At 39.7% G+C, this 26,045-nt stretch overlaps 1 protein-coding gene across 2 annotated transcripts in view; it reads right to left on the bottom strand.

Moving 5' to 3' along the window:
• Positions 1-26,045, bottom strand: part of DDX42 (DEAD-box helicase 42) — a 47,717-nt gene that overhangs the window by 6,974 nt on the left and 14,698 nt on the right. For both annotated transcript variants that reach the window (XM_057536017.1, XM_057536018.1), the window contains exons 4-10: positions 13,091-13,152; positions 11,749-11,785; positions 10,753-10,902; positions 4,161-4,265; positions 2,635-2,754; positions 1,453-1,629; positions 776-904 (exon numbers count right to left, since the gene is read on the bottom strand). In XM_057536017.1, coding sequence (XP_057392000.1) covers positions 776-904; positions 1,453-1,629; positions 2,635-2,754; positions 4,161-4,265; positions 10,753-10,902; positions 11,749-11,785; positions 13,091-13,152 — 780 coding nt within the window. The remainder of the gene's footprint in view (positions 1-775; positions 905-1,452; positions 1,630-2,634; positions 2,755-4,160; positions 4,266-10,752; positions 10,903-11,748; positions 11,786-13,090; positions 13,153-26,045) is intronic.

Raw genomic sequence — 26,045 nt, 5'->3', positions numbered from 1 at the left:
CACCCTCCTGTATACTTTAAATCATCTCTACTTATAATAACTAATACAACGTAAATGCTATGTAAATAGTTGCCAGCACACAGCAAATTCAAGTTTTGCTTTTTGGAATTTTTTTCCCCTGAATATTTTCAATCCTTGGTTGGTGAAACTCACAGGGAAACCTGCCGATGTGGAGGGCCGATTGTATAATTAAAGGCATTTACAAGAACTTTCTAGAGTTCCGCTCCTGGCAAAAGTGCTAATACTCCAGTCTTAGACTGTAATAGACACTGGTCTGACAGCCTCAGACTCTACGCACTACAGAGCCCAAAAGAACAGAAAATCTGAAAACTCAATGGGATTCTCCCTTTACATTAATTTTGATTTAAATTGCGGAAAGATGGTCAGAACTATTTTTTGTGAGGCATTCTGAAATTACCTAAGTTAAAGCCTTATTAATGGGTTTTAATGTTTAAACTACAATCTTCTAGGCAGTTCTGACCATACTCTGAACACCTTTCTGATTCTTGATGCTCTCAGTATGCATGGATCCATTTTCTAGGAGAGCATAAGAAAAACTGTTTGCTATAGAGGGGAAATTCGTAGCAGAGAGAATCTTAATGGACTGCTATTTTAGGCTGGCAATCAAAATTAAACCAAGGCCACCAGCTGTCATTGCATCAGAGTATTCTTAACCCTGATTTACCACATTTTAGGGGAAATGCCCTCCAACAACTAACCATTTTTTTCATACCAAGAGAGGCTGATAAGCTATTTAAACCCAAGACATACTTACTGGTGTACAGACAACAATCTCTGCCCCTTCCTGAAGGGCCTTGGCCTGCTCCCACATGCTCCCTCCTCCATACACGGCCACTGATCGGAGATTATATGCTTTCCCAAACCGCTTGCATTCTGCGTGGATCTACAAAGTTGACATAATGACATATTAATGAACTGTGACACTAACAGATACCTCTGTCATAACCCAAAAGGGAGCTATGAAAAACACGCAGAATGCGATGTCAATAGAAAATCAAAAGCTAGAAAATGCTTTAAAAACACAATTTTACTTATAAAGTAAATGAACAGAGTACCATTATTGTATCTTAACAGGCTATCTGAAATCTTGTTGTGATTATTCTTTTTCACTTCTCTTCACGACCCTGTTACTGCCTTTCTACCAAACAGAATGAATTAACCCAGGAGGAAAACTTACAATACAGTTCCCATATAGTTTGGTTATATAGAAAATCTATAACACATAATATTTTCCAGAAGTTTCCTGATAGCACAACGATGTGAATGTACTTAATGCCACTTAATGGTACACTTAAAAATGGTTAAAATAGTAAATTTTGTGTATTTCACTACAATTAAAAAAAAAAAGTTTCCTGGTAATTCTCCTCACTTGACTGGCTAGTCCCTTATCAGTTCACATATAGAGGGGGGCATTCTACACAAAGCACATACCTGCTGACAAAGCTCCCTGGTAGGACACACAATCACTGCAATTGGTCCATCACCTGGTTCCAATTCTTTCTGGTCCATTATATGAATCAACATGGGCCAGATAAAGGCCGCAGTTTTCCCACTGCCTGTTTTGGCAATACCAATCATGTCTCTACCACTTAATGCCACAGGTACACCCTAGAGAAAAAGAAAAAAAAAATATCCACTCTAAACTTTCAATTTTAAAGATGTGCTGAAGGAAATTCTGTGGAAGGGTAAATGACTATTAATGACATTTATTTCCAATGAAACAAAAATGTCCTGGGCTATGCATACTGGCTATGGAATAACAAGAAATACCTGGAATTCCTATAAACTTCTTGATCTGTAGGAAATATTATCATTGCTAAAATTTTTAAAAATTTGTCCCCCTTGTGAAGGTAGAGACTGTCTCATCCACATACTGAACTGCGTAGAAATGAATAAAATCCATATATAAATGAGAAACAGAAGCTATTACTTTCAGTTATAAATGAGAATTTTCAGGCCATGGACAAAGGAATCCTCGTAATTGACAGCACTAAACTTCTCCATGCACAAATTTTATTTTGTTCAGTCTAGGTCTAATGAACTATTTTCTTCAGATCATATTTTCAAGACATTTATCAGACACAAAAGAACATTTCCCAGCCCCTTAGCAACTTTTTTTTAAAACAGGTAAGTAGATTTATTAATATAGGATGCTTGTGAAAAACACAAGTGGGCAGGCAAGAGGGCTCTGCCCCAAGAACTAAGCAGACTACATTTTTATAATCAAAGGAAAAGTGCGGAGGGGGAGAACACCAACTCATGTCCTAGGGCTCAGGCAAGTTCCTAGGACAGGCTGCCAAGTGAGGGTCCTTGGCTTTGCACAGGAAAGAATTCAAGAGCCAGCCACAGTAAAGTGAAAGCAGTTTATTTAGAAAGACACACATTCTACAGACAGAATGCAGTCCACCTCAGAAGACTGAGAACAACCAGCAACTTCTTAAGAGTGGTAAAAAAAATTCACTTTTGCCCTTTAATTTTTAAACTTTTCAAAAATTCTATCCATGTCAATACAGTTCTATACTAAACACTTTCATTGCTTTGACTTGTTTGTTAAAAAAAAAAAAAGTCACAATGTCATTCTACTTCATTTTTCTTTCATTATGTTTTACTTACCTGGCACTGTATTGGAGTGGGCTGTGTGTACTCAGATTTCCGAATCTGGTGCATAAGTTGTTCATCAAACCCAAAATGAGCAAAACTACTTCCTGGTCTAGGAGGTGCAGCACCAGAAACCTAGAGATAAAGACAACTTGCAGGAATGACTTGTACTTCAAAATAAAAAGCATTAGAAGTTCAACAATATTTGCCTGTATCTACCTAGCATTTAGTTGGAGTATGAAGAAGTGAAAATATAAGGCTGTAGCTAATAGCCTACACTGTTTGAAAAGGTAAAATTCAAATAGTAACAGGTCTAAAGCCTCATATAAAAAACTCCAAGATAAATATTCCTGAGATAATGGTCATATCGTTTTAAATGATTAAGGGCCTAGAAATCTCTTAAATCAAAATTAATTTTCTCATAAGAAATAAAAAGATGTTCAGTAAATTGGAAAAAGCCATTAATATATTTTTTCCATTTGCATAACTATTAACCAGGTGGTAGAAAAAATAAAATTTACTCTTGAAATAAAGAGTGCAAATGAGCTCCAAATTCAGACACATCTATACCCACTAGTTACAAAGATATTGTCTACTGTCTCCAATTTCAGTGATGCCTGAAGAGCTAACATCCCGCTTAGTGATGATCCAGACACTGCCAAACGTTGTTTGAACTGCACCCAGGTGAAGAACTGGGCTCCACTGCCATCAAGGCTTCTCAGGTGATGCTGATATTTCCAATCAGGATTTCACTTAAAAGTTTTTTTGAAGGGGTACTTCTTGGAAAACAGACAAGTACGTACACACACACACACCCACCCACCTACCCCTCAGAAAACACAAGTTCAAACATCACGTAGCAACTGGTAAGGCCAGAAAGCTGTCCACATAAGAGCATACATCACTGTATTATCTGTGTGTTTCACTTAACATCTAGCAGCACCCTAAACAATGTGGTCAGTGTGCAACCCAAAGCTTTTTAGTGGACAATTTAAACTATTATTCTGATATTACTACATGCATATTTTTAAAGTTGTTAATTTCTTCTTCTAATTAAAAATGCATGCTGTATATAGTTTGAGAAGCAAGTGTATCTTAATTTCGAAATAGTCTAAAACTTCCAATATTGTCCACATTTATTAATCTTGTCTCCTCTTCCTGAAGATGGGGACCCCTTGCCTTCATCTCTAGCCCACCCAATGCAGTTCTTAGCATACTGTTCTCACTGCAGAAATACTTGATTAGTTTTAAGGTCACATGACCTATTGTTCCAACACAACACACAAAGTTGACTGAACACATACATACAGCATTCATGTGTATCACATGAAAGAAAGAATAATCCTATCCTAAAACAGTTATAAGACTAAAACAACAAAATCAAGACACAAGAGCCCAAGGGATCTAATTATTACTTTATCAAAGATAGTTCAGGGACTATTAGAAAAGAAATTCAAGATTATTTCAGTTTGGATAAGCAGTAATACTAACCCTGCACTAATTAACATTAATATGAATATTTGCCTTAATGGCTGACTTACCCGAAGATTGAGCTTATGCCGGAGATCTATTAGCTGCTGTGGGGTGAGGTTGGTTATCTCTTCATGTTCATTGTAAAAATTTTTTTCAAATGGTGGATAGTCAATCTGCAGGTCCAATTATTCAAAGTTAGTCTAGAATTCAAGAGTCAATCCTGTAAGTTTGATTTTAATGCAAAATAACCTTTCACAAATATTATACAAGTAAAGCCATAACCAGCTAGAGAGAACAAAGGAATTCACTTATTCATGACACAAATCCCGAAAGTACAGCCAGTACTTTTTCTTATTCCTGTTTTCAATATAAACACCAACCTACTTATTAAAGAGACTCTTAGGACACCTCAGGTTTGAACAGCCTTGATGCAGACTAGGGAATCTCTAATGCCAAAAGGACTCAGATATTCCACCATATAACATTTAAATATGTTTTGCAGTAAGCTGTTCACCTAGATCTAGGCATTTAAAAACATTTCTAATATCTCCTTTGGGGAGAGCTCTACCTTTAGAGGGAGTTCCATTCTTTTTAAAAACATGGAACTGTTTACATAACTTTTAAGAAATGTATGGCCAAGCATTTCCAATTCCAAAGAGGAAAGAAGTCATTTCTGCTAATCTTTCATAGCTTACTGTACTAAGAGTACAAAACACTAGCATATTACCACATATGAATCTGGCTAAATGATTCTCTTTCTGACATATGTCTACAATAAACTTATTTTTTAAGGAGAACTTAAGCCTTTCATAGGTGGTCAAAAATTTCATAACTCTAGATACAGCCTAAAGTTAATTATCTTTCTATGGTACTATCAACAAAAAGAAAGAATTAAGTTTTCCTTTAGCATTATTAACAGGACCTTTTGTTATGCTTCCCACAATGCTGCACTAAGCCCTTTTCTTCAGTTCTCTTCTCTTACCAGAACAGAAGGTCCATGAGGGCAAGAATTTGTCTTTGTTCACAAAAATATACAAATATGTAAATTTTTTACACACAATTTTTTTTTTTAACCCAGAAGAGAGGAAAAAAAAAAGAAGAAGAATGTGAAGAAAGGGGTATCCTTTTTTCATATCTGGTCTCTCCCGGCAGACTTCCCATTATATTAGGACAACTGTGGGATACCCCAGGCAGGATAATGAAGTTTGAGCACTTTGTCAAATATCTCAAATATTTTATTAAATGAATATTTCAAAGACTTGAGCTTTTTTCCTTATTAGATTTTCCCTCTTTATCATGCATGCATACTCCTAGATCAGTTTCAGATATTTAGTTCAACTTGCCACATGTAAAATGCCAACTCCTTATGTGGTAACAGCTGTGCAAAAGGAAACATTTAAAAAGCTGAATATAACCCATACTCCAGTCTAGACCAGTAGTTCTCAAACTTTTTAGTCTCAGGTACCCTTTACACTTAACAGAAACACAATGAGCTTTTGTTTATGTAGGTTAAATCTATTGATATTTACTGTATTAAACTTAAAACAGACAAATTTTAAATTTATAACTCATGATAAAGTAACAACAAACCTGGGAACCTACCTCAACATAATAAAAGCCATATATGACAAACCCACAGGCAACATCGTTCTCAGTGGTGAAAAACAGAAACCATTTCCTCTAAGATCAGGAACAAGACAAGGTTGCCCACACTCACCACTATTATTCAACATAGTTTTGGAAGTTTTAGTCACAGCAATCAGAGAAGAAAAAGAAATAAAAGGAATCCAAATTGGAAAAGAAGTAAAACTGCCACTGTTTGCAGATGACATGATATTATACATAGAGAATCCTAAAGATGTTACCAGAAAACTACTAGAGCCAATCAATGAATTTGGTAGAGTAGCAGGATACAAAATTAATGCACAAAAATCTCTTGCATTCCTATATACTAACGATGAAAAATCTGAAAGAGAAATTAAGGAAACACTCCCATTTACCACTGCAACAAAAAGAATAAAATACCTAGGAATAAATGTACCTAAGGAGACAAAACACCTGTATGCAGAAAACTATTAAAACACTGATGAAAGAAATTAAAGATGACACAAACAGATGGAGAGATATACTATGTTCCTGGATTGGAAGAATCAACATTGTGAAAACGACTATACTACCCAAAGCAATCTACAGATTCAATGCAATCCCTATCAAATTACCAATGGCATTTTTCACAGAATTAGAACAAAAAATTGCACAATTTGTATGGGAACACAAAAGACCCCGAGTAGCCAAAACAATCTGGAGAAAGAAAAACGGAGCTGGAGGAATCAGGCTGACTTCAGTCTACACTACAAACCTACAGTAATCAAGACAGTATGGTACTGGCACAAAAACAGAAATATCAATCAATGGAACAGGATAGAAAGCCCAGAGATAAACCCACGCACATATGGTCACCTTATCTTTGATAAAGGAGGAAAGAGGATACAATGGAGAAAAGACAACCTCTTCAATAAGTGGTGCAGGGAAAACTGGACAGCTACATGTAAAAGAATGAAATCAGAACACTTCTTAACACCATACACAAAAATAAACTCAAAATGGATTAAAGACTTAAATGTAAGGGCAGACACTATAAAACTCTTAAAGGAAAACACAGGGAGAACACTCTATGACATAAATCACAGCAAGATCCTTTTTTGACCCACCTCTTAGAGAAAGGGAAATAAAAACAAAAGGGACCTAATGAAACTTAAAGGCTTTTGCACAGCAAAGGAAACCATAAAAAAGATGAAAAGGGACTTCCCTGGTGGCACAGTGGCTAAGAATCCGCCTGCCAATGCAGGGGACACGGGTTCGAGCCTTGGTCAGGGAAGATTCCCACATACCGCGGACCAACTAAGACCGTGCGCCACAACTACTGAGCCTGCGCTCTAGAGCCCGCGAGCCACAACTACTGAAGCCCATGAGCCACAACTACTGAAGCCCGCGTGCCTAGAGCCCGTGCTCCGCAACAAGAGAAGCCACTGCAATGAGAAGCCCGCACACAGCAATGAAGAGTAACCCCCGCTGGCCGCAACTAGAGAAAGCCTGTGCGCAGCAAAGAAGACCCAACACAGCCAAAGATAATAAATAAATAAATAAAGTTATTAAAAAAAGATGAAAAGACAACTCGCAGAATGGGAGAAAATATTTGCAAACGAAGCAACTGACAAAGGATTAATCTCCAAAATATACAAGCAGCTCAATATCAAAAAAACAAACAACCCAATCCAAAAATGGGCAGAAGACCTAAACAGACATTTCTCCAAAGAAGATATACAGATTGCTAACAAACACATGAAAAGATGCTCAGTATCACTAATCATTAGAGAAATGCAAATCAAAACTATAATGAGGGGCTTCCCTGGTGGCGCAGTGGTTGAGAATCTGCCTGCCAATGCAGGGGACACAGGTTTGAGCCCTGGTCTGGGAAGATCCCACATGCCGCGGAGCAACACTAGGCCCATGAGCCACAATTACTTAGCCTGTGCGTGTGGAGCCTGTGCTCCGCAAAAAGAGAGGCCGCGATAGTGACAGGCCTGCGCACCGCGATGAAGAGTGGGCCCCACTTGCCGCAACTAGAGAAAGCCCTCGCACAGAAATGAAGACCCAACACAGCCATAAATTAATTAATTAATTAATTAATTTTAAAAAGACACTATTTAAAAAAAAAAAAGAAAAACTACAATGAGGTATCTCCTCACACTGGTCAGAATGGCCACCATCAAAAAATCTACAAACAATAAATGCTGGAGAGGGTGTCGAGATAAAGGGAACCCTCTTGCACTGTTGGTGGGAATGTAAATTGATACAGCCACTATGGAGAACAGTATGGAGGTTCCTTAAAAAACTAAAAATAGAACTACCATACAACCCAGCAATCCCAGTATACCCTGAGAAAACCATAATTCAAAAAGAGTCATGTACCACAATGTTCACTGCAGCTCTATTTACAATAGCCAGGACATGGAAGCAACCTAAGTGTCCATCGACAGATGAATGGATAAAGAAGATGTGGCACATGTATACAATGGAATATTACTCAGCCATAAAAAGAAAAGAAACTGAGTTATCTGTAGTGAGGTGCATGGACCTAGGGTCTGTCATACAGAGTGAAGTAAGTCAGAAAGAGAAAAATAAATACCATATGCTAACACATATATACGGAATCTAAAAAAAGAAACGGTTCTAATGAACCTAGGGGCAGGACAGGAATAAAGACACAGACATAGAGAATGGACTTGAGGACAAGGCGAGGGGGAAGGGTAAGCTGGGACGAAGTGAGAGAGTAACACTGACATATATACACTACCAAATGTAAAATAGATAGCTAGTGGGAAGCAGCCGCATAGCACAGGGAGATCAGCTCGGTGCTCTGCGACCACCTAGAGGGGTGGGATAAGGAGGGTGGGAGGGAGACGCAAGAGGGAGGGGATATGGGGATATACATATGCATATAGCTGATTCACTTTGTTATACAGCAGAAACTAACACAACACTGTAAAGCAATTATACTCCAATTAAGATGTTAAAAAAAACCCACAGCAAACCCATCACACTTTAACATAAATGCTTTAATAAAAATAACTTTTCTTATAACATTCCTTTACATTTTTGCAAATCTTTCTAATGTCTAAGAAAATATTTCCTACTGCATTCAAATTGTTGCAATGTTGTTTTGATTAAAGCCAAGGAAGAAAATCTGGCCCCACAAAGATATGTAGTTGGAAAAGGGAAAGAAGTATTTATTAATCTTTTCAGATGCTTGTGGACTTTAACTCTTCAATACTACACTAAACCTTGACAAGTGGACATTTCTTAAAGGTTATTTTCATTGTGTAATCTGAAACTGTATCAACGAACTTTTACATTCTGTTACATTATAATTCATCAGTCTATCACGCACTTTGAATGGAGCCTTTACTCATGCATGATCTTGTACATCGTGTATTGGCCATTTGAAAACAATGGTTCACTGAGATGGTCTGCAGATCATCCAAAACATTTCATTATATAATTAAAAAACTACATATATCGCGGTTGATTATCAACAGACTTTAAGTATTAGAAAGCTATCAAGCTCACCGTGGTGAATATAAGTTTCCCAAATTCTAATTTTTGCTTGAAAGCTTGATTTTCTATCATTGGCAATAGACACTTTTGCTTTCCTTGAAGCGTCATTCATTTTCTCAAGTGAGAATGGTGTTCCATGAAAAAAAGCAGCTAGCTTAGCTCACAACTCGACACCTAAGTGCCTTTCCTTGAGACAACTGTCGCATTTTGGCATGCAATAGAAATGATTTGCCCTTCCCATTTTGTCACACGGAATAAAAAGACACGTTAACATAAAGGTCAAGATTTAATAAATAATTTTTACTGTTTCATCAAGGATAGTCTTAAGTGAAACTGGTTTGTATTTGTTTTGGTTTTTTGGGGTTCGAAGCAGTGTGTGACTGTGATGATCTGGCAGGGAGAAGCAACTGGTGCTACTGTCCTGATTCATGTTAATGCGTCAGCATTGCTTTTAGGCATTGGTGCAAATGCTGACACAGTGAAAAAGGTAAATGATCTCAGCATTACTATGAAAATTCTTTTGACTTTGTAGACTCTGTGAAAAGATCCTTCTAGGACTCCTTGGACCACACTTTGAGAACCACTGCTCTAGATCTAGAATCACTGTATGCAAGGTCTAGTCTGGACCTGGTTGCATATTTAACCTGGATGAAATACTGATCCCCACCCCCACCAAGTGAGTACACTGATATCCTCATTTCCTTTTCCTGATTTAAGGACCATGTAATTCCTGGTTCCACTTTGAAGGAACAGCCTCTCATCTGCCCCAGATCTGGGAGAAATAGTAAAGATTTACAGCAATTAAAAAGCAAATGCAGGGGCTTCCCTGGTGGCGCAGTGGTTGAGAATCTGCCTGCCAATGCAGGGGACACGGGTTTGAGCCCTGGTCTGGGAAGATCCCACATGCCGATGAGTAACTAAGCCCGTGCGCCACAACTATTGAGCCTGTGCTCTAGAGCTAGTGAGCCACAACTACTGAGCCCGTGTGCCACAACTACTGAAGCCCGCACGCCTAGAGCCCATGCTCCACAACAAGAGAAGCTACAGTAATGAGAAGCCCATGCACCACAACGAAGAGTAGCCCCCGCTCTCCACAACTAGAGAAAGCCCGCACGCAGCAACGAAGACCCAACACAGCCAAAAATAAATAAAATAAATAAATTTATTAAAAAATAATAAATAAATAAATAAATAAAGCAAGCAAGCAAGCAAGCAAGCAAGCAAGCAAGCAAATGCAGGCCCATAGACCCACTGTGAAATGAAGATGGTAAGTGATGGTGTAGAAAACAAGTACAATTGCTTGAAAAAAACTGAACGTGAGCAAGTGACTCAGCTGTACCTTCAATAGTACAGGCTACAAAGTCTCAACCACTCAGTCACCTTCTGACTCAACCATTTGGTAAAGATGACAAGAGCCCAAAGAAATAGTCTCACGACATAATAAGGAGTATGAATCAAGATATTGGGAAAACCTAAATATTAAAGCTAAAGAAAACTGTATCAGCTTGAAAGAAGAGTCAAATTCAGCAAGAAACACCATACCTCTGAATGATCAATGGGAGGAAGAGGATCAATGATTTTTTTGGAAGGTGCAATTGGATTTCCATCACTATCGTATTCCAAATTATCCTCCTCCTCCTCTTGAACCACACCAGCAGTTGGATTCTCTGCCATGTACCGAAAATAAGCTTCCTGCAGGAAAGCACAAGAACATAATCATGCCCAAGTATAAATGAGAACATTTCTGCTCCTGTAATTAGTGCACACAGTGTACAGATAACTGCACAGTTTAAATACCTACCAAGGCTCTTACTAACAATGATTCCTTTAACAATAGCAGTATTCAGAGGGACAATCAGAGGAAATGAATGAGACGGTTACTACCATAAAATGATTTAGCTTGCTTAAAAGAAGACTTATATATCTGTCTGTTCCACAGCCTTCCTCGGGTGGGGTGTCTACCTACCCTGCCCAGAGCTGTGGAACACATGCTGTGGCTTTACCAATCCAAGTTTGGAAGGTGACACTGATTAGAAGGGTCACAAACCTGGGAAAGGCTCACTCTGGTTCCCTTCTCACCATCCCACAACTGAATGGGAAAAAAAAAATACTAACGAAAAAAAATACTAAAGGACAGTCATTTAATTAATGGTCCATCTTGAAACACAAGAATCATAAACAGAACTCTTAGAAACAGGTAGAGGTTAGATGTTGCTAGAGTCCATCCATAGATCCCACTCTACTCTACTCCTTGATTTATCAGAACAAACATTAATTTTGGATTAAAAAAAATCAAGCTGAATAAAGCTCATATTTGCTTTTGATATCATAGTTGATCAAAAGTTCCATCTTCAACATGGGGGAAAGTCACATGAATCTTTATATTACCAACTGGTCACACACGCAGAAAAGCAGCAAGTCAAATGACATTTCCTGCTGAACGTCAGGAATGGCCATTTCAGTGAAGGCAAGCTCTAGCTTGTCCCCAGTACAGACTTTGTGGGGTAAAAGTAAAAGAAATACTGCATAGGAACTCACTTGGTCATCTTCCTCTTCAATGTCATCTCGAATACCCCTGGAAAAACAAGCGGAGAAACAAACTTCCCTGCAAATGTTCCACATACCCAGCTCCATACTTATAGCACGTTAGTGTTGAATTCCATACAGCACAGGAACTCTCAACACTAACAGTAACAAAGCAGCAATAAGCACACTGTAAACTATCCATCCATCATATACGTCTGGTTTCACTCTATAAGCCACAGTTTGCTTTTCTTTTGAATGGGATGATATGGTACCCCTAGAAACATCAAATACTAACAAGAACATAGGGAGTAAAAACTTTTGAAGAGAGATACCCAAGGACCCTAGCCTTGTCAACCCCATACAACAAACACAGTACAGTGTTTAATATAAAGCATTTTACATTAAAAAAAAAACCCTGCAGTTGGTATATACTAAAAAGATTGTCACAACTTTCTTAATGTGCCCCAGAGTTTCTAGCCCTGGAGTAACTGCATTCAGCCAAAATCCTTGGGGACAGAGAGAAAAACTACATCAACTCTTTTTAAAATTTGGGACTAAAACTCCCAAACAGTTCACATGGAGAAGTGGACCATCGCCACTTGCATCTCTCAGGAGCTGTGGACAGTATGGTTGCTTAGTTCCCATAAGCATCTCTTTTTAATCAGACTTTTTGCCTAACCTAGAGCACTTGCTATCCCTAAGGCAAGCAGCACCGCCAGTGAAGGGCAGCTGGAAGAGGATGCAGCACACAGTAAGCGCCAAAGAGAGGGCTGAACCTCCATATGGCACAGGAACCTGGGGGAGGGCCTGAGCACTGACTGCCAAGTAGAGGTAAAAGTCCAACCATGCTTCCCTGTGCTTGGTAAAAAAGCCTTAAGAAGAGTATATTCAGCAAGGGGACAAGGAGAATTCTCCTTCCTAGAAAATAAAGTATTTCAAGTTCTGACTAGTGGCTAAAGCATGTCATCCCTTAAATAAATTAGGTTTTATTATTTATTAAAAATATACATAGTTTTTTGTATACAATCACCATTACTTCTTAAAATCAATCACATAGGCATAAGCTTATTTTATATCAGTTATGGGACAAGACTGAAAAATGAACCCAAACTTTAGTATTGATGCTCTCTTGATTCTCTCTGTCACTCATTCTTGTGTTTACTAAAAACTGTTTATAGCTGAATACCAAAAAGAATGCTTTTTAATTACTACAAGAAATATTATTCAAGATACAGGAATAACTTTAAGTCATTTGTGCATTTTTAATCTTTCTCTATAAACTTTGGGGGTATAGGCTTTGCAATACTGTAGCAATTTTTATGTAACTTTTTTGAGGGAGAAGAAAACAACTTACTTTACGTTTTTTCTTTCCTTGTCCTTTTCTTCAAGCCTCTTCATGTCTCTAGCCGCTTGATCCTAATGAAACAAAAGGCCGCAAGGAATCACCAACTAAAAACACTGAAAGGGAAATTTCTTTATAAAGAATTTTTAGATTCAAACAAGCACCACCACAGTTTTAGCTATGCATTTTAACAATTGCATTCTGATGCAATCAAATTGTTTAACAATTATTTTTTAAAGAGAAATACCCAAATGTTCTAAAAACTTGACTGTACATGAATTGTTTAATTTTTATCTGCAAATATACCATGCATGGAAAAATTAGCAAAAATTCTTGATTGAATTTAAGAGTTAATGATATAATTACCAATGGGGCTAGTAAAAAGTGCAGATTTCTAGATCTTGCTCTGGGAAGGTGGTTCTCAGCCTGGGGTGATTTTGTCCCCCGTGGACATCTGGCAATGTCAGGAGACATTTCTGGTTGTCATAACTTGGGGTGGGGGATTGTTACTAACATGTAGTGAGTAAAGGCCATAGATGCTGCTAAACATCCTACAACGCACAGGACAGCCCACAAAACATAGAATTATCCAGCCCTAAATGTCAATAATCCTAAGGTTGAAAAACCTTAATCTAAATAAACCTACTACATCAGAACCCTTTGGGGTGGACTTAAATTCATGTAGTTTTTCCATTTTCCATAGGCAATTCTTATACATAGCAAATTGATAATTACTGATCTAAATTAATTCTTTGTTTTATACATGTGAAAATCAAGGTCAGAAGAATTAAGTAATTTTCCCCAAGGTTAAAACACATCCTGAATAACTGTTTCTTGTTACAAAGCAACATGAGTTTTTCTGACTCCTTTGATGTAATAAAATGCCACTATATATAACCTGGCATAGTCAGATGTTCTATCTACTCAAAAGTTCCTGATAAAGAAGAACTATTTTAAAAAGAAATATTACACATCAACACTCTATTTTTCAAGGGACTGAGCCACACGTAAGATACAGTAAAGGCTACAGCTGAAGCGAAGATGACTATGCAACGTAACATAAGAAAAGGGCCACAAACACTTACAGAACATATTTTTTAGCCTACATAAATCTTTTTTGAAACACTAGCTAAAAATCAATCTTCATCTAGTTCAAACACTAGAAAAGTTTACACCTGAGATCAGGGATTAATACAATACCCTGGCAACACACTCCCCCCAATATCAGATAATATCCAATCTCTCTGTCCTAAAATCAGCAAAACCCCTTTGGATACTATACCAAAAAAATACCCAGAAGAATGATACTATATCAAAAAGATTTAACCTCCAAACAGCTTCAACTACTTGAAATTCCAAGCAAGAGAATTTGGGCCATTCTTGGATACTCCTACTCAAAAAGGGCTATGCCAGCTTGCACTACCAAACATTAAATCTAAATTTAAACGTAGAAAATCAAAAGTTGATTTTTATTCTAATTCATCACTAGAGATCTGAAGAAATGAGAAACATAGCCCTTTGGGAAATGTCCGTATCTCAAAAAGATGGGGGAAAAAAAAAAGACATGTATAAGACATCTCAAACACGACAAACCATTTATTTATTGCCTTTAGTTCTAGAGAGAATCATTTAACATACTCTATTTACTAAATTGCTACCATGTTGCAAAGCACATGTATGTTCTGAGTAGTTTTGGTTAAGCATTATGGCAGAAATACACAAAGCCACAAGAACTCAGATACTGAACGACATAGCAAAAAGAATATGGGCTTTGGAGTTGAATTCTGGCTCTGCTACCTTTTATGTATATATTCTTCGGAAAGTAATTCAAGATGTTCTAAATCAAAGGTGGGAAATTCAAAATTCTCAATAGGTACCAATGTGGCAATGAATGAAGTAAGCCAGGATAAGAAAAGTTCTATTCTTTTGACACAGACATGCTTTGCTTGCACTTTAGTAAGTAGGAATATTCTAAAGAAGCATGCCCTAATTTTTCTTGTAACACATAGCTCTGAGTCTTATTTTCTAATATTTGATAAGAGACCCAAGCTCGAGAAAAATATTTCTCCACTATAAGAAAATTACAGCACAAGTGTGATGGTGAATGGTTCTAAACGATGGCCTCAGTGTCCAGAAGACAATAGGGACTGATGGGTGAAGTAGAAAAAGGCTGCCTTGTCTAAAGCAGGCAGCTATTTCCTCAACAACAGCCTATTTTTTGCCACACAAGAATGCAGGCCTAGTCTTGCCAGATTTTCCACTTTTCAGGAGTCTGATCTTTTCAACAAAATCTCCTGATCTTAAAAATGGTGGCTCATATTTTAAAAAAGCAATGTTTAGGCCAAACAAAAACACATCTATATTGGATTCTTTTTTTCCCCTACTTCCTTAGAGGAGAGATGAATTCTGGCTGAAGACTTCAGGTAACAAGTAACTGAGGAATTTAGAAGGACTTCACTCTATAAGCAATGAAGTGACAGTTTTTGAACAAGAGGAGTCGCATGACAGGAAAATTACTCTGTTAGCTACATACCACATAAATGGGAGAGCAGGGAGCCGAAAGCAGGGAGAGAATTTACATCAGGCAAGAGTTAACGCAGGTATAAGGTAAGATGACCATAGGGGACATAGAAAGAAACAGATGCAAGAGATACTGTAAAGACTGACAGAACCTGGCAAATGACAAGAGGAAGGCAGCATTATGTACTGGACAAGAGCTAGCTCTCAGGACTACTAAGCAAGAAAAATTAGATTTGAGTCCCAGCTCTGCCACACAGTATCAATGTGATTTGGAGAAGGAATCTGAATTATGTTAGGGTTCAGTTTTCTTATTAGTTAAAAAATTATATTTATATATAGTTTTTCTGCCTATTCTTCTTTGTTATTCTGAGGATTAAATGAAGCAAGTCATGAACATGCTTGATCATCTGCTAGAAAGAAAATAAGAGAGGGAGAAGATGTGGCACATATATACAATGCAATATTACTCAGCCATAAAAAGAAACGAAACTGAGTTATTTGTAGTGAGATGGATGGACCTAGAGTCTGTCATACAGAGTGAAGTACGTCAGAAAGAGAAAAACAAACATTGTATGCTAACACATATATATGGAACCTTAAGAAAAAAAAAGGTTATGAAGAACCTAGGGGCAGGACAGGAATAAAGATGCAGATGTAGAGAACTGACTTGAGGACATGGGGAGGGGGAAGGGTAAACTGGGACGAAGTGAGAGAGTGGCATGGACATATATACACTACCAAATGAAAAACAGATAGCTAGTGGGAAGCAGCCACAAAGCACAGGGAGATCAGCTCGGTGCTTTGTGACCACCTAGAGGGGTGGGATAGGGAGGGTGGGAGGGAGGGAGATGCAAGAGAGAGGAGATATGGGGATATATGTATATGTATGGCTGATTCACTTTGTTATACAGCAGAAACTAACACACCATTGTAAAGCAATTATACTCCAATAAAGATGTTAAAAAAAAAAGAAAATAAGAGAGGGAAGAATCAAGGTGGTGGAGTAGCAGGACATGGAACTCACCTCTTCCCACAAATATACCAAGAACACATCTACAGGGACTTCCTTGGTGGTGCAGTGGTTAAGAATCTGCCTGGCAATGCAGGGGACACGGGTTTGATCCCTAGTCCGGGAAGATGCCACATGCCACGGAGCAACTAAGCCTGTGAGCCAGAACTACTGAGCCTGCGCTCTAGAGCCTGTGAGCCACAACTACTGAGCCCACGTGCCGCAACTACTGAAGCCCATGTGCCCTAGAGCCTGTGCTCTGTATGAAGAGAAGCCACCACAATGAGAAGCCTGCACAACGCAACAAAGAGTAGCCCCTGCTCACCGCAACTAGAGAAAGCCTGCGCGCAGCAACGAAGACCCAATGCAGCCAAAATAAATAAATAAAATTAATTTTATAAGTAAATAAATGAAAAGTTAAGAAAAATAAAAAAATAAAAAATAAAAAAAAGAAGAAGTGGTATGGGACCCACACCCTTGGGAAGGAGCTGAACAGAGAAGTTCCCATACCCTGGGAAGTCCCATCACCAGCAGGGAGATTAGCTGGGACAGAAAAGGAGCTTCAGAGGCTCAGAGCGCGCAACAACCAGTTTGTGGCAGGCAGGACAGAGAGAGACCTACACGGAAGCTCTGTGCCACCACCCTGGGAGGCTCAGCATGAGAAGCTCCTCTGCTGGTATGGGGGTGGGGGGAGGGTGCTGGAATGCGGGGTTTAGAGAACAGACCCGGGGAGAGGACTGCTGCTGGCTGCATGGAGACAGCCTGAAGGGGCTGGAGCGGGGAGCGCCCCAAGTAGTAGCGTTCTCAGAAGAAGCCTAGGCCGCCACAGAACCAAAGCACCAATGTTAAGTGGTGTGCGAAGGGAGGGGTGGGGCTGCCACTGCGGCCTCCTTCCCCAGGCACTGGCCACTGCCTGGGCAGGCTTGCGAGCCACAGCTGCCACCCTAGCCCCCTCCCGCCTGGACAGGCTTGTGTGCCCCGGCCACCTCGGCATCCCCAGGAGCAACGCCAGTGGGTGGCCCACATGCAGAGGTGTGGCTGAAACCACAGCTGAGCCCCAGGGGCTGTGCGACTCACGAGCAGAGCTGAAATCTCTCCCAGCAGCTGCGTGAACCACGGATTTAGACCTCTGCTGCCAACTTTGTAAATTCAGTGCCTGTGGAAGAACCAAACGGAGCACAGGTGCTCCCGCGGCTGGGATGGGTCTGGCCTTAGCAGCTGTGGGCGTTGTGGGCCAGTATACGTGGGGGCTGGGCCCAGCCAGGGTCTGAGCTGCCTCCACAGCTCCCACAGCAAGTCCAGGTGCACACCTACTGCAGTCCTGGGACCTGACTTCAGCGGATCTGCGCTGCTGGCCATGCGAAAACAACGCCGGACAGATACCAGGGCCTGCTGCTGGTGTACCCACGGTTGAGGTGGGGCCGGGGGCTACGCCAAAAACACTGTACTCTGTGAGCTCGCACAATGGGTGAAAGGTGACACAGCAGAGGGTACTCACAGATGAACAGCTCCAGCGGAGGAATACTCAGTGGCTCCGCTCCCAGTGGGAGCCCTCCAATCACACCTACCTCACACTGCAGATCAGAAATTGCAGCTCAGAAACAGATCTGGGGGCTTCCACTCCAACAGCTAGGGAGTAGACCCTGCCCCTGACAGGACAGTGACAACCAGAGAGCAAAGAAGAGGCCCCGCTCAATATCCAGTGCAGGCTCTGGTCACACCACCAATCACACCTCCTATCAAGGGGATAACGGCCGGCATACACTGAGGAAAGAGGTGGCAGGCATCCATCCATAAAAACAGCCCTCGCACCCCAAATTATTAAACCCACACAGTCTACACAGGGACGATACCACATAAAAATAGCCCTCCAAGACAACAGTAAATAATTGTTTCTCCTAAACTCATACAGCAAAAGAAATATGACTAAAGTGAAGAAGCAGAGGAACTACTTCCAATTAAAAGATCGAGAGAATTCCCCTGAAAGAACAAACAATGCAACAGACCTCTTCAGTCTAATAGACACCAAGTTCAAAAAGGAGATAATGAAAATACTGAAGGAACTAAGAAAGGCTATCGACAGAAATGCAGATTACTATAAAAAGGAACTAAAAACTATAAGGAGAAGACAAGAAAAATTAGAGAATTCATTAGAAGAGATGGAAGCTGAACTAAAGGCTATGAATAGCAGAATGAATAATGCAGAAGAACAAATAAGTGATCTGGAAGATAGAATAATGGAAATCACCCAGTAAGAAGAGCAGACAGAAACCCAAACGAAAAAAAATGAAGGAAATGTAAGAGACCTATGGGATAATATAAAGCATGCCAATCTATGCATAACAGGGATCCTAGAAAGAGAAGAAAGAGAAAAGGGGATTGAAAATTTATTTGAAGAAATTATGGCTGAAAAATTCCCAAACCTTAAGAAGGAAACATATCCAGATACAGGAAGCACAGAGGGTGGCAAACAAGATAAACCCAAACAGACCTACACCAAGATGTGTTATAATAAAAATGGCAAAAGTTAAAGATAAAGAGAGTATTCTAAAGGCAGCAAGAGAAAAACAAAAAGTTAATTACAAGGGAACCCCCGTAAGGCTATCAGCTGATTTCTCTACAGAAATGTTGCAGGCCAGAAGGGAGAGGCAAGATACATTCAAAATCCTGACAGGAAAAAATCTGCAACCTAGAACACTCCACCCAGCAAAGTTATCATTTAGAATAGAAGGAGAGATAAAGAATTTCTCAGACAAGCAAAAACTAAAAGAATACAGCAATACTAAACCTATACTAAAGGAAATATTGAAAGGTCTTCCCTAATAGAGAAGTAAGAATCTGTAGGAAAGAGGAGGACCTTCAAGATGGCAGAGGAGTAAAACATGGAGATCACCTTCCTTCCCACAAATACATCAAAAATACATCTACATGTGGAACAACTCCTACAGAACACCTACTGAACGATGGCAGAAGACCTCAGACTTCCCCAAAAGCAAGAAACTCCCCACGTACCTGGGTAGGGCAAAAGAAAAAAGAAAAAACAGAGACAAAAGAATAGGGACGGGACCTGCACCTCCGGGAGGGAGCTGTGAAGGAGGAAAAGTTTCCACACACTAGGAGCCCCTTCACTGGTGGAGATGGGCGGTGAAGCTTCGGAGCCACAGAGGAGAGCGCAGCAACAGGGGTGCAGAGGGCAAAGCGGAGAGATTCCCGCACAGAGGATCGCTGCCGACCAGCACTCACAAGCCTGAGAGGCTTCTCTGCTCACCTGCCAGGGCAGGTGGGGGCATCAGATCCCAGGGAGAGGACTGGGGTTGGCTGCGTGAACACAGCCTGAAGGGGGTTAGTGTGCCACAGCTAACCGGGAAGGAGTCCGAGAAAAAGTCTGGACCTGCCTAAGAGTCAAGAGACCATTGTTTCTGGGTGTACGAGAAGAGGGGATTCAGAGCACCACCTAAATGAGCTCCAGAGACGGGCATGAGCCGCGGCTATCAGCGTGGACACCAGAGATGGGCATGAAACGCTAAGGCTGCTACTGCAGCCACGAAGAATCCTGTGTGCAAGCACAGGTCACTATCCACACCTCCCCTCCCAGGGGCCTGTGCAGCCCACCACTGCCAGGGTCCCGTGATCCAGGGACAACTTCCCCGGGAGAACACACGGCACGCCTCGGCCACCGCAGGCTCGCCCCGCATTCCCTACTCCTCCCTCTCCCTGGCCTGAGTGAGCCAGAGCCCCCTCATCAGCCGCTCCTTTAACCCCCTCCTGTCTGGGCAAAGAACAGATGCCAGAGAGCGCCCTACATGCAGAAGTGGGGCCAAATCCAAAGCTGAACCCCAGGAGCTGTGAGAACAAAGGAGAGAAAGGGAAATTTCTCTGTGCAGCCTCAGGAGCAGCAGATTAAATCCCCACAATCAACTTGAGATACCCTGCATCTGTGGAATACCTAAACAGACAACGAATCATCCCAAAATTGAGGCAGTGGACTTTGGGAGCAACTGTAGACTTGGGGTTTGCTGTACGCAACTGACCACTTTCTGATTTTTATATTTATCTTAGTATAGTTTTTAGCGATTGCTATCATTGGTGGACTTCTTTATTGGTTTGGTTGCTCTCTTTTTTTTTATTACTTTAAAAATTTTTTTAATTTTAATAATATTTTTTATTTTAATAATTTTGTATTATTTTATTCATTTATTTCTCTTTCTTTTTTATCTCCCTTTTCTTCTGAGCCGTGTGGCTGACAGGGTCTTGGTGCTCCGGCCAGGTGTCAGGTCTGAGCCTCTGAGGTGGGAGAGCCGAGTTCAGGACACTGGACCACCAGAGACCTCCCAGCCCCACATAATATCAATCGGCGAGAGCTCTCCCAGAGATCTCTGTCTCAATGCTAAGACCCAGCTCCACTCAACAACCAGCAAGCTCAGTGCTGGACAACCTATGCCAAACAACTAGCAAGAAAGGAACACAACCCCACCCATTAGCAGAGAGGCTGCCTAAAATCATAGTAAGTTCACAGACACCCCAAAACACACCACCAGACGTGGACCTGCCCACCAGAAAGACAAGATCCAGCCTCATCCACCAGAACACAGGCACCAGTCCCCTCCACCAGGAAGCCTACACAACCCACTGAACCAACCTTACCCACTGGGGGCAGACACCAAAAACAACGGGAACTACGAACCTGCAGCCTGAGAAAAGGAGACCCCAAACACAGTAAGTTAAGCAAAATGAGAAGACAGAGAAACACACAGCAGATGAAGGAGCAAGGTAAAAACCCACCAGACCAAATGAAGAGGAAATAAATAGGCAGGCTACCTGAAAAAGAATTCAGAGTAATGACAGTAAAGATGATCCAAAATCTTGGAAATAGAATGGAGAAAATACAAGAAACGTTTAACAAGGACCCAGAAGAACTAAAGAGCAAACAAACAATGATGAACAACACAATAAATAAAATTAAAAATTCTCTAGAAAGAATCAATAGCAGAATAACTGAGGCAGAAGAATGGATAAGTGACCTGGAGGATAAAATAGTGGAAATAAGTATCACAGAGCAAAATAAAGAAAAAACAACGAAAAGAACTGAGGACAGTCTATGTCTCAGAGATCTCTGGGACAACATTAAACTCACCAACATTTGAATTATAGGGGTCCCAGAAGAAGAAGAGAAAAAGAAAAGGACTGAGAAAATATTTGAAGAGATTATAGTGAAAATTTCCCTAATACGGGAAAGGAAATAGTCAAGTCCAGGAAGCGCAGAGTCCCATACAGGATAAATCCAAGGAGAAACATGCCAAGACACATATTAATCAAACTATCAAAAATTAAATACAAAGAAAAAAACATTAAAAGCAGCAAGGGAAAAGCAACAAATAACATACAAGGGAATCCCCATAAGGTTAACAGCTGATCTTTCAGCAGAAACTCTGCAAGCCAGAAGGGAGTGGCAGGACATATTTAAAGTGATGAAAAGGGGCTTCCCTGGTGGCACAGTGGTTAAGAATCCACCTGCCAATGCAGGGAACCCAGGTTCAAGCCCTGGTCCAGGAAGATCCCACATGCCGTGGAGCAACTAAGCCCGTGAGCGACAATTACTGAGCCTGCACTCTAGAGCCCATGCTCCACAGCAAGAGAAGCCACCGCAATGAGAAGCCCACACACCACAATGAAGAGTAACCCCTGCTCGCTGCAACTAGAGAAAGCCCGTGTGCAGCAATGAAGACCCAACACAGCCAAAAATAAAAATAAATAAATTTATTTAAAGTGATGAAAGGGAAAAACCTACAACCAAGATTACTCTACCCGGCAAGGACCTCATTCAGATTCGACAGAGAAATTAAAACCTTTACAAACAAGCAAAAGCTAAGAGAATTCACAACCACCAAACCAGCTTTACAACAAATGCTAAATGAACTTCTCTAGGCAGGAAACACAAGAGAAGGAAAAGACCTACAACAACATACCCAGAACAACTAAGAAAATGGTAATAGGAACATACATGTCGATAACTACCTTAAATGTAAATGGATTAAATGCTCCAAACAAAAGACATAGACTGGCTGAATGGATACAGAAACAAGACCCGTATATATGCTGTCTACAAGAGACCTACTTCAGAACTAGGGGCACATACAGACTGAAAGTGAGGGGATGGAAAAAGATATTCCATGCAAATGGAAATCAAAAGACAGCTGGAGTAGCAATTCTCATATCAGAAAAAATAAACTTTAAAATAAAGACTATTACAACAAAGAAGGACACTACATAACGATCAAGGGATCAATCCAAAAAGAAGATATAACAATTGTAAATATTTATGCACCCAACATAGGAGCACCTCAATAAATAAGGCAAATGCAAACAGCCATAAGAGGAAATTGTCAGTAACACAATAATAGTAGGGGACTTTAACACCCCACTTTCACCAATGGACAGATCATCCTAAATGAAAATAAATAAGGAAACACAAGCTTTAAATGACACATTAAACAAGATGGACTTAATTGACCTTTATAGGACATTCCATCCAAAAACAACAGAATACACTTTCTTCTCAAGTGCTCATGGAATATTCTCCAGGATAGATCATATCTTGGGTCACATATCAAGCATTGGTAAATTTAAGAAAACTGAAATCGTATCAAGTATCTTTTCCGACCACAACGCTATGAGACTAGATATCAATTACAGGAAAAAAACTGTAAAAAATACAAACACACAGAGGCTAAACAATACACTACTAAATAACCAAGAGATCACTGAAGAAATCAAAGAGGAAATCAAAAAATACCTAGAAACAAATGACTATGAAAACATGACAACCCAAAACCTATGGGATGCAGCAAAAGCAGTTCGAAGAGGGAGGTTTAGAGCAATACAATCCTACCTCAAGAAACAAGAAAAATCTCAAATAAACAACCTAATGTTACACCTAAAGCAATTAGAGAAAAAAGAACAAAAAAAACCCCAAAGTTAGCAGAAGGAAAGAAATCATAAAGATCAGAGCAGATATAAATGAAGAAGAAATGAAGGAAACAGTAGCAAAGATCAATAAAACTAAAAGCTGGTTCTTTGAGAAGAAAAACAAAATTGATAAACCATTAATTAGCCAGACTCATCAAGAAAAAAAGGGAGAAGACCCAAATCAACAGAATTAGAAATGAGAAAGCATAAGTAACAACTGACACTGCAGAAATACAGAGGATCATGCGAGATTACTACAAGCAACTGTATGCCAATAAAATGGACAACCTGGAAGAAATGGACAAATTCTTAGAAAAGCACAACCTTCTGAGACTGAACCACGAAGAAATAGAAAATATAAACAAACCAATCACAAGCACTGAAATTGAAACAGTGATTAAAAATCTTCCAACAAACAATAGCCCAGGACCAGATGGCCTCCCAGGCGAATTCTATGGAACATTTAGAGAAGAGCTAACACCTATCCTTCTCAAACTCTTCCAAAATACAGCAGAGGGAGGAACACTCCCAAACTCATTCTACAAGGCCACCATCACCCTGATACCAAAACCACACAAAGATGTCACAAAAAAAGAAAACCACAGGCCAATATCACTGATGAACACAGATGTAAAAATCCTCAACAAAATACTAGCAAACAGAATCCAACAGCACATTAAAAGGATCACACACCATGATCAAGTGGGGTTTATCCCAGGAATGAAAGGATTCTTCAATATATGCAAATCAATCAATGTGATAAACCATATTAACAAATTGAAGGAGAAAAACCATATGATCATCTCAATAGATACAGAAAAAGCTTTTATCAACACTGATTTACGATAAAACCCCTCCAGAAAGTAGGCATAGAAAGAACGTACCTCAACATAATAAAGGCCATATATGACAAACCCACAGACAACATCGTTCTCAATGGTGAAAAACTGAAACCATTTCCACTAAGATCAGGAACTAGACAAGGTTGCCCACTCTCACCACTATTATTCAACATAGTTTTAGAAGTTTTAGCCACAGCAATCAGAGAAGAAAAAGAAATAAAAGGAATACAAATTGGAAAAGAAGTAAAACTGTCACTGTTTACAGATAACATGACACTACACACAGAGAATCCTAAAAATGCTACCAGAAAACTACTACAGCTAATCAATGAATTTGGAAAAGTAGCAGGATACAAAATTAATGCACAGAAATCTCTTCCATTCCTATACACTAACGATGAAAAAGCTGGAAGAGAAATTAAGGAAATACTCCCATTTACCTTTGCAACAAAAAGAATAAAACACCAAGGAATAAACCTACCTAAATAGACAAAAGACCTGTATGCAGAAAACTATAAGGCACTGATGAAAGAAATTAAAGAGGATACAAACAGATGGAGAGTATACCATGTTCTTGGATTGGAAGAATCAACATTGTGAAAACGACTCTACTACCCAAAGCAATCTACAGATTCAATGCAATCCCTATCAAACTACCAATGGCAATTTTCACAGAATTAGAACAAAAAATTGCACAATTTGTATGGGAACACAAAAGACCCCGAGTAGCCAAAGCAATCTTAAGAAAGAAAAATGGAGCTGGAGGAATCAGGCTCCCTGACTTCAGACTATACTACAAAGCTACAGTAATCAAGACAGTATGGTACTGACACAAAAACAGAAATATTGATCAATGGAACAGGATAGAAAGTGCAGAGATAAACCTACACACATATTGTCACCTTATCTTTGATAAAGGAGGCAAGAATATACAATGGAGAAAAGACAGCCTCTTCAATAAGTGGTGCTGGGAAAACTGGACAGCTTCATGTAAAAGAATGAAATTAGAACACTCCCTAACACCATACACAAAAATAAACTCAAAATGGATTAAAGACCTAAATGTAATGTCAGACGCTATAAAACTCTTAGAGGAAAACATAGGGAGAACACTCTGTGACATAAGTCACAGCAAGATCCTTTTTACCCACCTCCTAGAGAAAGGGAAATAAAAACAAAAATAAAGAAATGGGACCTAATGAAACTTCAAAGCTTTTGCACAGCAAAGGAAACCATAAACAAGATGAAAAGACAACCCTCAGAATGGGAGAAAATATTTGCAAACGAAGCAACTGACAAAGGTTTAATCTCCAAAATATACAAGCAGCTCATGCAGCTCAATATCTAAAAAACAAACAATCCAATGCAAAAATGGGCAGAAGACCTAAACAGACATACAGATGGCCAACAGGCACACAAAAAGATGCTCAACATCGCTAATCATTAGAGAAATACAAATCAAAACTACAATGAAGTACCACCTCACACCAGTCAAAATGGCCATCATTAAAAAGTCTACAAATAATAAATGCTGGAGAGGGTATGGAGAAAAGGGAACCCTCTTACGCTGTTGGTGGGAATGTAAATCAGTGCAGCCACTAGGAAAAACAGTATGAAGTTTCCTCAAAAA

The sequence above is a fragment of the Balaenoptera acutorostrata genome, chromosome 20 (genome assembly GCF_949987535.1).
Source record: "Balaenoptera acutorostrata chromosome 20, mBalAcu1.1, whole genome shotgun sequence".
Lineage (NCBI taxonomy): Eukaryota > Metazoa > Chordata > Mammalia > Artiodactyla > Balaenopteridae > Balaenoptera > Balaenoptera acutorostrata.
Note: the sequence above shows the minus strand (reverse complement) of the source record. Positions and strands in the feature narration are given on the sequence as shown.